The 13,468-nt window shown below is 42.0% G+C and overlaps 1 protein-coding gene across 1 annotated transcript; it reads right to left on the bottom strand.

Moving 5' to 3' along the window:
- Nucleotides 1-291: 291 nt before the first annotated feature.
- LOC113545680 (PDZ domain-containing protein 4) lies at nucleotides 292-11,803 on the bottom strand. Its single transcript, XM_034312240.2, has 5 exons — nucleotides 9,882-11,803; nucleotides 7,775-8,019; nucleotides 7,184-7,274; nucleotides 2,374-2,469; nucleotides 292-2,277 (listed from the first exon to the last, which is right to left on the bottom strand). The coding sequence occupies exons 1-5, from the start codon at nucleotides 9,939-9,941 to the stop codon at nucleotides 826-828; spliced, it is 1,944 nt and encodes a 647-aa protein (XP_034168131.2). The 5' UTR covers nucleotides 9,942-11,803; the 3' UTR covers nucleotides 292-825.
- Nucleotides 11,804-13,468: the final 1,665 nt, after the last annotated feature.

The raw sequence follows: 13,468 nt of genomic DNA, 5'->3' as shown, positions 1-13,468 counted from the left end.
GTTCTGACCAGGACAAAGCAGTTAATGAAGATGAATGAATTAACAAATTAATTAATTTAATTAATTGTAAATTAATCTTTTTTAAACAGGCTGTGCAGTTCCAGATGTGTCCACTAGATGGAGGCACACAGTAGCATGATCAGATTTCCACACAGTTATTTTCTGTTTTCACTCAGATTATAGCAGTCATAAACAGGTATTTCCTTACCAGCCTCTGTGTTCATTTATTTAATTAAAGTGAACTTTAATAAACATAAGAACTAGCCAAGGAGCATTATTTCTCAGGAAAGATTCAATTTATTGTCTCTCCATTATAATCTCCATTGTCAGAGCCTGGGGTTTGGAATTAAAGAACATCACAACTGTGTTAAGAGGAGAAAGCCCATCAAATGATCTTCAGTAACTTAAATAACTTTGCTGTTATGTGGCCATGGTGGTAATGCCAGTATGTGCATTTAGTGATTTGATTTTAAAGCTTTGAACTCAAGCAGCAGTGCCATAATAGCGCAGTGTGTGCCATTATTTGTGTCTGTGTGAATTATGACTTGTTGCTTAGTACCCACGCTTGTTTTCTGCTATGCAATTATATGCTATTAAGATGTCAGGTCACACTTATTCACAGTGTATGATCAGATGGTTGCCTCACTGACCAGTTTTTCAAAAAATGATGGGCTTTTTCCTTTCACCACAGTTGTGAATATTTTTACCCGTTCAAGTTCCTTACTAACCCTAACCCTTTCTCTCTGGGCTTCCCCTAAATCACACTATAGCTACTTCAGTTTCAGCCTGAAGACAGACCCCCTTTAGTGTCACAACCTCCCTGATTCAGACTGTAGTTACAGAGAGAAGAGGACTGTACACTGCCTTTCCATCTGCTGAGTGAGTCCCCTGAGCCAGAAGCTCTTGAATGGTGGTCCAGTTGTCCAAAATACGACGACTCCTTCTTTTTATACTCCTTCTTTGGCAGAGCTCCAAAATGGTCTCCTGGTCCTTCTTTCTGTCTCTCAGCAAGTCCAGGCGGCTTTGCATCATCATTTCGCGCCGACTGCGTTGCTCTCGGGCTCTGTGCAGCTGCTGTCTGCGCTCTTCTTTGCTCCAGTATCGTCCTGTTTTCATCTCACTAACAGCATCATCGTCCGTGGTCAAGCCTCCTCGTTCCTCATTGATTCTCACAGCTCTTGCTTTAAGAATTTGAGCCCTGATGGGACGATGTTTTGAAGCTTCAATCATTTTTGCCTTCTGCTCCATCCAGGGTGAAGCAAATGCTAATGTTTCAGAAGACGACAGCACATTTAATGTATTAGCACTAAGCAGGAAGTTACTTGATCCACCAGTAGGGTCCTCGGTCATGACTTTCTGAACTTCCAGACTTTTAGAGTCTACATAATGTTGGTTCCATTGCAGTGCTTCAGTTCCATAGTGACATTGGGATCCTTTAGCTCCTCCTCTAGGAGATGCCACATTCATCTTCATGCTTCTATGGGAACCTTTTCTGGCATCGTAAAATGCCATTGCTGGGTTCTTAGTATTGTTAGCAAGGTCACATTTTTGGATGGCCCCGAGGGGTTGAGGGTGCAATGTCACACAAGTCCTGGAATCATCAGTAGCAAAAGATGATGGGTAATGCTCACTAGCTAGTGGCATGCTCCTACAACTCTCACCTCCTGTGTTATAGGCACTAGTGCTCTCTTTATCTGACTTCTCATGCTCAGGATTGATGGATGAATTGTGACATAGCCTCATTCCCCTCGTGTCACCCTCCATTTGGTCATTCTTTACATGCTGGTTCTTCGGCGACTGCACTTTCTGCACGTTGCGCTGTTTGAACTGCAGGTGGTTCACTTCTTCCTCCTGAAATGGTTTCTCATTCTTCACACTTTCGCTTGAATCATCATCCAGCAGGTTAAAGGGTTTCCAGTTTCTTCCGTAGCAAAAACAAGCTTTCTGGTGTTGCTCGTCCTTCTCCTCTGATGCATCCATCATGGTTGCTGCCCCATTATGCACAATAAGCAAGTCTGCAATATCTAAAGCATGTGGCTTCCTGCTGAAATTCTGCATGCTTCCCAAAAGATCGTGTTCCGATGACGCTTCTTTTCTTGCGCTTTCATCTGTCTGTCCCATACCACTGTCTACTTCCTGGCTGTTGCCAAGCGACGTGTTCCAGAAGATTTGATTCTGACTGGCATGAAGGACATCCACTTCGCTGTGATGAAAACCAGGAAATTGAGACACATGATGCAGGAGTTCCTGGTCCAACTCCAAATCCTCTGCCTCGTCCTGAAGTGCAGGAAGGTAATGAAAGGTGATGGTCAAAGGTCAGTGGGGATCGAGGCAAACAGAAGCAGTGAGGAAAAGCTGTAGTGTGCATCTTACCTCTGGTCTGGCCAGTAGTAGTGAAATGTTGGTTCTGTCTTCAGAGGTCAAAATGGCAACAACTTCCTCTCCATCCTGTACATGCAAACCATTAATCTGCACACACATACACACACAGCAGTGACAATCTGTTCCACAAACAAAACTAAATTAACTCCATAGTGTGTTCCGATTGGCTGAGAGCAGTACAATGTATTGATATGCAGAAAGCTACATTATGCTACATTCTGATTATTGCTGTGTCCTGATTGGCTTACTGGCATTACTACATGATGCAGAAAATGTAGTTCAGGCTTTTGTTTCCTCTAGGTTAGACTATTGTAACACATTGATGTCTGGATGTTTCAGTAGGTGCATAAACAAGTTCCACTTAGTCCAGAATGCAGCAGCCAAAGTCCTTAATAAAACCATATGATTTGATCACATCACTCCTATCTAATCCATATTGCACTGACTCCCAGTAAAATTTTGCCTTGATTATAAAATATTACTGCTGACCTATAAAGCACTGAATGGTCTTGCATCGCAGTACCTGACTGAACTTTTGGTCTTTTATGATCTGCCACGCTGCTTTGAGCAAAAGATGCAGGCTCTTTATTAGAACCTAGAATAATAAAGTCTGCAGCAGGGGGCAGGGCTTTTTCTTACAAAGCCCTTACAAACTAAATGGAACCAATTGGTGTTCGGGACTCAGACACAGTCTTAGTCTGTAAGTCTAGAATAAAAAAAATATTTGTTTAGTCAAGCCTTTTGTTAATAGCTTTTCTCTCAAGTAAAGGCACAGATCTGGAGGGTCCATGGGCATAGTGTGTTTTGGTTCACTCAGTTTTGTTGACAGTGAAGTGGCTGGCCACTTTATGTCCCAGGGTGCCCTCATGCCTGTGTTATCTTTTGGCTCTCCCTTTTAGTTATGTGGCCATAGCTAGCCTTGCTGGAGTCCCTGCTTGCACAATTTACTGTACATTCTCTTAAAACACTACAGGGCAGTGTATAATAATCTGTGTTCTCATTCTCTCTCCCTCTCTCCCTATCTCGAGCTACACATGTTACTCCAGCTGCCTGATGAGATAGATAGCCTTTCAATTCAATTCAATTCGATTCTATTTATATAGCACTTTTAACAATGCACTTTGTCACAAAGCAGCAAAGCAGATTGCCATAAGATTGCTGTGGAAGGTACCACATGGATACCCTAAAGATCGCTGTGGACAGTCTCACTTGGATAGCTGAAAGACTGCACTTACTGAAAACAGTTTACGGTTAAGTCTCATTCATTATTCAGTGGATAACTAGACTTGGGTACTATAGACTTAAAGTTAAAAACACTAATGAAATCAAAAATGACCCTGATGCTTGTACTGAAGAGCCTTTCAACACACTTAGTACTGTTTGACTTTATAATATACAGTTGTGTAATGATTTGGATAATGATTCATTATCCCGCTACCCGGTGTTACCCAGAAAAGGATGGGTCCCCTTTCAAGTCTGGTTCCTCTAGAGGTTTCTTCAGGTCATCTCAGGGAGATTTTCCTTGCCACCATCACCTCTGGCTTGCTCATTAGGGATCTAAATCCATATGCAGATTTCTGTAAAGCTGCTTTGCAACAAAATCTATTTTTAAATTGGGGATATAAATAAGAATTGAACTGAAATGTGTACATTATATTCTGACTGGCTGCATGGAATACAGTGTGTTCTGATGGTCTGAGAGCATTACAGTGTGTTGTGATCAGTAGGAATGATAACACAGGAAACTAGTACTTAGTTAAGAAACTACAACAAATAACATTGAGTGGTAGGAGTGTACATGTGTTACTGGATGAAATATGACATCACAGCAGTATTAACCCAAAACTAGCTATGACACCTGCTGTATTCAGTCTCCTTCTCTTATGTGTCCACCTTTAGCAGCAATGCTGTCTGGATTCACCTAGAAAGAGATGATGTAGAACAGGTATGTTCTTCACATACAGACATTTATGAATGAGTGTATGAGGTTAGAGCCTGAAGGCTAGAGGACGATCAGCACACACACTGCATAGAAAAACTGTACATACATTTTAGACTAAAAAAGTAGATGTACTAATTGGCCAAGGGCATTTTCACACTTGCATATTTTTTAACAGGACTATTCATATTCACACAGACCCCTTGTCATGATGACCATGATTGTGTACTTATGTGAAACTCTGAGCTATTTCACCAGCAGGTTAATGCTCCCAGAAGGGCATTTTTGTTCCCCAACCCTTAGTGAACAGATCTGAGGGGAGAGGTCAGATAAACAGCAAACCTAAAGAAATCTACAATAAGGATTAAGAATACACTGTCTGCATTATGACAGGGCCCTCCCATATAGCCAGGCAACCAGCCTGGCTTCCACAGGTGAGTGCCTGGTGACCAGGCCACCCACGTAAGCCGGTCAAGCTCAGGTGGAAATGTGGAACCATCTTATGGGTAGACTACCTGGAAGATGAAGGATGGGGGTCAGGTGCAATGTCAATCATGCAGCAGGTATGGGATGGACAGTCTGAGATGGACTAGACACATGCAATGGAAACTGGCTTTGGGAATGTGGAATGTCACTTCTTTGGAGGGGAAAGAGCCTAAGTTAAGAAATGAGATGAAAGGTATGGACTAGATATAGTCAGCCTTACAACCACACACACAGAATGGACTGCAGTACCAAAATTCTTGATCGGGGTTGGTCTAATTCTGTGACTGACTCATGGTCAAACTTGTAATCTCAACCTCCCTGCAGCAGGTATCATGCGGCAGGTATGGGATGAACAGTCTTAGATGGAAAAGCCAAAGAAAATGTCCCTCAAATTGAAATTCCTACTTGTCCACTTGGGGTAGTCTCCTCAAATGTAAGTTCCTTCCCTGGTTATGGAGTAACGGCAAATCAACATGGCTAGTTATGATGTATATACCAGTATTTGCTTTAGATCAATCAACATACAGATATATTTGCTTGTTAAATCTAAAACATGACTACACATTTTGCTGTTTAATGAGGAAAATATACATCACTCATAACAGTTTAGCTGGCTAGCTTGTTAACAAAAGACAAACATGGAGACATCCATATTAGTCGTGGCCTAATGGAAAGAGAGTCGGACTTGCAACCCGAAGATGAACCTGAAGGTTGTGGGTTTGAGTCTCAGGTCTGGCAGGGATTGTAGGTGGGGGGAATGAATGACCAGTGCTCTCTCCCACCCTCAATACCACGACTGAGGTGAGACCCTTGAGCAAGGCACCGAACCCCCAACTGCTCCCCAGGCGCCGCAGCAAAAAAGGCTGCCCACTGCTCTGGGTGTATGTTCATGGTATGTGTGTGTGTTTGCACTGGATGGGTTAAATGCAGAGTACAAATTCTGAGTATGGGTCACCATACTTGGCCACAAGTCACTTCACTTCACTTCATATTAGTTCCACTTTGTATGTCGAATTCACCACGGTAAAAAATGATGCCATTCCGACCTGTGAATTACTGCTTATGAGGCAAGTTGAGTGTAGCATAAGTTCACACAGGAGATAGGGTTGGAGTTTTTCCCCAGTGGACAGGAGTGTTGTCTCTGAGAATTTCAAGTATCAGGAAGGAAATATCTTAGTTTTGGTATGTATGCACCAAAGGCACTTAGTGGTAAGTTGGGCTTGTTGCACAGGACACTGCAGAGGATTGGGATACCCATTTCAGGATAGGGGAGAGCACTTCCCCATGATGGAGGAGTTTAAATATCTTGGGTTTTTATTCACGAATGATGGAAAAAGCTTTACAGCCAGTGAACTGATCTGAGGTGTTGAAGCAGTTTTCCGACAAAGGTCTCTGTTTACCAGCCAATCTACATCCCTATCCTCAGCTATGGTCATGAGTTCCTCCTCAAGGTTGCTGGACTTACTCTGTGTGATAAATGAGGAGTCTGACAATCTGGGAGATCCTGGAAGTAGACCTGCTGATCCACCGAATTAAGATGGCCAGCTGAAGTATTTCAGGTGCCATAAAGGATGCCCACTGGTCAGATTCCGCTACAGCTGTATCAGGTATGTCCCACTAGATGGAGACCCCCGTACAGACTCAGGACTCAATGTACGAATTATCTCACTGCTGGCTTGGGAACATCTAGGGATGTGATTAGGGATAGAGACGTCTATGCTGACCTCAGCCTGTTTCCTCCATGACACCCACCAGTACAAGCGAAAGGAAAATGATAAAATGAATGCATGTGGTTTGCATAGAGAGCTTGGTATGTGTGGTCAAGTGTGAAAGCTGTTTTCCAACCTGGTTGTACTCCAGAAATCTGTTCTAATAAATGAACAAGTAAAAAACAATACTTGGTCATGCACTATGAAACTATTAATTAATTATTTGAACTTTACCGCTCCAATGTAAATGGTGACATCTTCCTCATCATCGGTTCAATAACACCGCATAAGTCCAAGCTTCTCCTGCCCTGACTTAAACAGCTCAACTTCCTACACACGTGAATATTTATTTATGTAGTCCAAACACCTATTTATGACTAACTCAAACAATAGAAATCAAAACAGATAATACAGATAAACAATCCAAAACTGGTATAAATTAAACAAAATAAAAAAAATTAACAATGCAATATGAAGAAAAATCATGATGAAGGCCAGCATACAGACAATAAACAAGATTAAAATAAAAGCAATAAAACATATGATGTGGCATTAAAATGTAAAATTTCTTTACATCGTTATGTATTCAGTGTGCTCCCCTATTTCTTATTCTCTGGGGAGGATGGTATTTATTTTATTTTGATTGATTGAATGAAATCATTCTTACCTGATACTCCAGGATACTCTGTCTGTCCACTTCATGCTGACTAATATCCAGATAATCCATTGGATCATAGTGCACAGGATCTAAAATAGGCCTAAAGTGAACAAATAAGCACAGTAAAATAATTGTAAAAATAACAAAATAAAAATCACCACAACCCTGAAAGTGTATCTTGACCCACTGTCACAATGACCTGTGACCTCACTCCGTTGACCCGTTCTTCCCACAAAAAAAATTCAGTAAGGTCCTTTTTGTCTTTATTTCAAAACTGTAAATAAATTATTTGCAAGTTTAGAGATGTGATCAACAAATTGTCGCTATCTAGATCAAAAAGTCCACCCCAATAAACACTCCTCCCATTGTGCTGCACGTGTGTGACACTGCTATTACTGCTCAAGGTGTGTGTTCATGGTGTGTGTGTTCACTACTGTGTGTGTGCGCACTTGGATGGGTTAAGAGCACAAATTCCGAGTATGGGTCACCATACTTGGCCACACGTCACTTCACTTACTATGGGTTTATTAGGGAAAATACTGTAAATAAGAGTGTATTAGCGACAGTATTGGAATGGAGTTTGCTCATGTGCTCACTCACACTCGACTTAATTGGTATGGCTCTGGTAAAGAATCCAGAAGAGGAGACGATGATCTGATGGAGCTTGACATAAGATTGTTCTTGAAGCTAACGTCTGTCTGTGTCCCACTGTCTACACAATCAACCAACAAGCTGCCTCTTCTGGCCACAACCCCTTTTGTCCTGAAGCCCCGCCTCCAGCTTCCACAACTTCGAGGCGCACGTGTCTGATCCTGAGTGAGTCTAGAAAGATCTTTAGTGTCAATCTACAGAGAGGAAGAAACAAAATTTGAGAAAGATAATTGTTATATTCAGCTTTCATGTCCCAATATTTACAGCTGGATGTGTTAAACAAATTAAAACATGGCATTTAACACAACCATTTTTCCCACTGATCAAAAATATTGGAACATGTGACTGCCATGTGTTTCTTGTTGCCCTGGTGTGCCCTGTTAGATTGATTGTTTAAATAATTAATAGCTCTGAATGTCTACTCTCGGTTTGAGCCCTGGATTTTGCCTGTAAAGGTGCCATTTGTTGTTAAAATGGATAAAGCAACATGAAGACCAGAGAGCTGTCTGTGGGAGAAAAGCAAGCCATTTTGAAAGAGAAAAGAGGGAAAAAATCAGAGTCATTGTACAAGTACTGAGTATAGGCAATACAAAAATTTGGAATCCTGCAATAATTTGGAAACCACTGGTGTATTAACAAGACATAAAACAGGTCGACCAAGGAAAATAACAGTTAGGGACATCAACAGCCTCCACGGGGCAGGGGTGAAGGTGTCACAATCCACTGTTTGAAGAAGACTTCGAGAGCAGAAATATAGAGGCTATACGACAACATGCAAACCACTCATCAGCGGTAAGAATCGGAAGGCCAGATTGGAATTTACAAAGAAATACAGAGACAAGACACAAATGTTCTGGAACCAAGATTAACATCTACCAAAGTAATGGATAGGCCAAAGTGTGGAGAAAGAAAGGATCTGCTCATGAGTCAAGCATGGTGGAGGTAGTGTCATGGCTTGGGCTTGCATGGCTGCTTGTGGAATGGACTCACTAATCTTTATTAATGATGTAACTCAGCAAGATCATGACCCAAACACAGCAAAGGACTTCATCAGGGGGAGAAAGTGGAAGGTTTTAGACTGGCCAAGTCAATCACCAGACCTTACCCCAATTGAGCAGCATTTCACCTCCTGAAGAGCAGAGTGAAGGGAGAAACCCCCCAAACAACCACCAGCTGAAAGAAGCTGTGGTTCAAGCCTGGAAAAGCATTACATATGAAGAATTCAACAGTTTGGTGATGTCAGTGGTTCACCGGCTTGATGCAGTTATTGCAAGCAAGGGATATGCAACCAAATGTGTGTCATTTACTTTAAGATTATCTGTTCCTGTACTTTCGCTCAGCTAGAAATTTGGTTAATGGCAGCCGTGGCCTAATGGTTAGAGAGTCGGACTTGTAACCCAAAGGTCATGGGTTTGAGGCTCAGGTCCGGCAGGGATTGTAGGTGGGGGGAGTGAATGACCAGCGCTCTCTTCCACCCTCAATACCACGACTGAGGTGAGACGCTTGAGCAAGGCACCGAACCCCCAACTACTCCCCAGGCGCCGCAGGAAAAAAAGGCTGCCCACTGCTCCAGGTGTGTGTTCACTACTCTGTGTGTGCACTTGGATGGGTTAAATGCAGAGCACAAATTCCGAGTATGGGTCACCATACTTGGCCACATGTCACTTCACTTTAATCTAACGTCAAAGGTGCCAGGTTCCAAGTTGTTTAACACATTTAGATGTAAATCAGGAAATGAAAGCTGAAATCTCATTCATCTTTTGATCTCAAACCCAAATGTCTTCAGTGTATAGCCAAAAGAAATAAAAAAAATGGCCTTGTCATTCCAGCACTTTTGAAGGGAACTGTATATTATACAGCATATCATCTAGATCCTGAATTCATCTCTTTTCCTATCTTGAGCAATGATGCTATGCTAATTCCAGCTACTTAAATCTATTTAGCAACAAAAGCCAATCACAGGTTATCATATCAAAATTTTTCATCTTTGTCCCAAAAACAAGAACGTGAAAGACATCATGAAAGAGAAAGGAGAAAAGAAGAAGGAGTCTTTTACCTGGAATGTGACCTGGTACGGCTCAGCAGTCTTCTGCATTACGCACATGTTACACCCCATCCTGACCGCAACAAGAGATCACTGCTACAATTTTACCACTCTACACCTCTCTCGTCCAGAGGATGAAAATACCACAACAAAATTCCACACACAGCAAACTGCAACTCATCTGGAAATACACACACGTGTTCATGTGTTTTTGATCGTAATGATCAGCTCAGAATGTCTCTTTGGTCACCATCAGATATCAAGATGCTCTTAACTCAAGCACCAAATTTGAAAAAAAAAAAAAAAAAAAAAAAGCATATGTATGAATGTGTCTGTCTCACTCTATGTTCCAGTGAGTGTGTGCAATAAGTGTGTACTTACATTTTGGAAGTTTCCACTTTTACTCTGACCTCCATTGCTGTTTCTCTGTGTGTGCGTAGTTCTGTGATTTGCCCTGGTTTTTGTAGATTCCCCAGCACTCTGAATTCACATAGTTTTAATTTCCCTAGTTTTCATAGTCTTGTTACTTTCCCAAGATCTCTGGTTTGCCCTAATTGTTGTAGTTTTCCCCATTTGTCAAAGTTCTACTTTCCCAGAGTTTCCCCAACTCTGTGTTGTCTAGCTCTCCTTACTCACCTTCTTCATCTAACTTATATTTTCCCTAGTTCTTCCAGTCTCCTTTTTCTCCTAGTCTTGTTATCCATTTCCCTAGTTCTTGTTTTCCTCATTTTCCCTCACTCATTCCTCCTAGTTCCTGTTATTTCTTTTTAACTGCCCAATTCACTTATTTTCACTAAATGTCCCAGTTGCACTAGTTTTCCTCATGTTCGCTGTTCCATAGTCCTCTTATCTTAATAAAACAGAAAAAATAGCAAAGAAATCTATAAAAAAAAAGCAAACAAGTAAGCATCAGCCAGTCAGCTGAGGCAAGCGAAAGAAGAATGCAAACAAAGGAGTGGAGGTACAAAGTCAGATGTATAAAAGAGGAGTGTAATTCTCATTCTCTCTCTCTCCCTCACTGATAATAATCCAGAGTAATAAAAGAAACTGAAAAAATCCTCTCTGGGAAAAGCAAAATAAGAACAAGAAATAAATCCACCTTTCATTTGATGTTTCTTTAAAAATAAATAAAAAAATAAATCATTCTGGTGTGATGATGGCAGAAGCAAAGACGCAGGTGACAAGAGCTTCCTGCTGTCTGGTTTCCTTGTGTGCGATGCTGAATTCACTCCCCCCACTGCAGCAGGAACACAAAGACCTCTCTCACTCACACACACCAAGGCGTGTCTCCTCCCGGCCGTACACTACATCCTCATGCTCCTCTCTCTCTCTCTCTCACACGCACACACACACTGTCTCTGTACTCTCTGTACTACACCCCTGCCTCAGAGAGACACAATGAATACAAGTGCTTTCGAGGAACAGGTGTTACAGATTATCTTCCAAAACCTTTTGCATGTGATGTGGCCAAAATTGGGTTGGTGTACTTTAACATGTATGTTTAGACAGACACTTCTGGGGTTGGAGATTCGATTCCCACTTCCACTTCGGGGGTTTTCTCCCCCAGTCCAAAGCCATACCTTGTAGGCCAGCTGGCATTTCCAAATTGTTTGACGTGTGTGCGATTGTGCCCTGCGATGGGTTGGCACCCCTTGTGCCCCAAGTCTCCTGGGATAGGCTCCAGGCTCCCCGCGACCTTGTATAGGATAAGTGGTACAAAGAATGGATGGATGGATGAATGGATGTATTGCTGGTTTGAATTTGTATGCATAATGATCAATTTAAGTGTATTTGTTTTGTGCTATAACCCAAAATATTGGTGTGAATGACTGAAGCCCCACCCAAGATCTCTCCTGTTGGCTGACGCTTGGCCACAGTAGAGTATGTTCTGTCAAAACTCTGGTGAACACCTTTAATAAACAACAGAGTGGTTTTTTTTGTTTTTTGTTTTTTTACACATCATTGTGCACTGATGTGTGTTTGGTGTGTCAATACATCATTCTCATCAAAACAGTGCAGTAAAGGTGTGGTTAGTCCTGCACCTCTTTATTGAAAGTGTTCAGGGGTGAAGGTTGGAGCTGATGTACAGTTGAGGCCAAAACTTTACATACACCTAGGCTAACGATTCAATCTCAGTTTTTTACAACTCCACACATTTTATGTTACCATACATTTGTTTTGGCAAAGAAAAAAAAATCAATTAGAGACAGATTTATTTCAGCCTTAATTCACTATATCAGAATTCCAGTGGATATGTATGTGAAGTGAAGTGAAGTGACATGACGTGTAGTCAAGTATGGTGACCCAGAATTTGTGCTCTGCTTTTAACCCATCCAAGTGCACACACACAGTAGTGAACAGTTGAGCAGTTCCCGGAGAACAGTTGGGGGTTCGGTGCCTTGCTCAAGGGTCTCATCTCAGTCGTGGTATTGAGGGTGGAAGAGAGCGCAGGTCATTCACTCCCCCCACCTCCAATCCCTGCCGGACCTGAGACTCGAACCCACAACCTTCAGGTTCCCCTTCAGGTTACAGGTCCGAGACTCTAACCATTAGGCTCTTTAAATTGGTTGGAAGACTCCACAGACTGAGGTAATGACTTTTAGAAGCCTCCAATTTGCCAATGGTCATAATTAGAAGTTAATTGGGATTGCACTTATGGCTGTACTCAGAGCCAGTGTCATGGGAAACATGTCAGTGTCTTGATAACATGGGAAAATCCAATCAACTCAGCACTGCAACACTGCTTCGTTCAGGAAGGAGGCACGAACTAATTTCCAGGGATGAACAAAGTTTGGTCCGAAAGGTTCAACAGAACCCCAAGACAGCAACAAAGGAAGTAGCAAGAGTTGGAGGCATCAGCTACCAATGTATGTCCATCCATCATTAAGAGAGTCCTATATTGCCTGAAAGGCTGTGGTGCAAAGAAGAAGCCCTTACTCCAAGGCCGGAATTAAAAAAAAAAAAAAAAAGCCAGAGTGAAGTTAAGTTGGCAGGCAATCACCAGCCTTTTGGAGGAGTGTTCCCTGGTCAAATGATACAAAAATTTACCGTTTGGCCATAATGATTAGTTCTATGAAGAGGTGAGGCTTTTAATCTACACACCATCCAAGAAGGCCAGAAAGTTAAAACATAGTTGCAATTAGATGTTCCTATTACAGTGGATGGTGTGTGTGTATACATATGCGCAGTCTGAATGAAACGATGTGAACTGGATTTGGTCTGCAATCTTTCATTTTGACACCTGCACTTTAGACACAGTAAGGAGGGGCAGGAGTGCAGGTATTCAAGCTGTGTGTTCGCACATGGTTAAAATTCAGTGGTGGGGACATGGAAGATTCTGAGAGAGCGAGAGAGACTGGAGAGGGACAGGGGGAAGGGGAGGGGGAGAGAGAGCGCAGTGGAATACCAGCGGAATGTTAATCTTCTCATCATTTATTTACTGCTTCAGGGAATCAGTAAATAATACACTCCACACTCCTGTGTGTGTGCATGTAAGACTAAGGAACATATTCTGACGCTTATTAATGAATAGTAATCAATGGGAAATTCCCTGAGCCAGGCTTACATTGTACAATTTTGGCTGGATTTAGACATGATTT

This window comes from Pangasianodon hypophthalmus, chromosome 16, assembly GCF_027358585.1.
Source record: "Pangasianodon hypophthalmus isolate fPanHyp1 chromosome 16, fPanHyp1.pri, whole genome shotgun sequence".
NCBI lineage: Eukaryota > Metazoa > Chordata > Actinopteri > Siluriformes > Pangasiidae > Pangasianodon > Pangasianodon hypophthalmus.
This window is presented reverse-complemented; position numbering and strand designations above follow the sequence as displayed.

What these genes read in the sequence shown, in the direction of transcription:
- LOC113545680 (XM_034312240.2), bottom strand. Translation starts at nt 9,941, where the DNA reads ATGGGGTGTAACATGTGCGTAATGCAGAAGACTGCTGAGCCGTACCAG. An exon ending in CCATACCAATTAAGTCGAGT is followed by an intron (nt 7,275 to 7,774) that starts GTGAGTGAGCAC and finishes TGTTCACTTTAG; the next exon opens with GCCTATTTTAGATCCTGTGC. An exon ending in TACTACTGGCCAGACCAGAG is followed by an intron (nt 2,278 to 2,373) that starts GTAAGATGCACA and finishes CCTGCACTTCAG; the next exon opens with GACGAGGCAGAGGATTTGGA.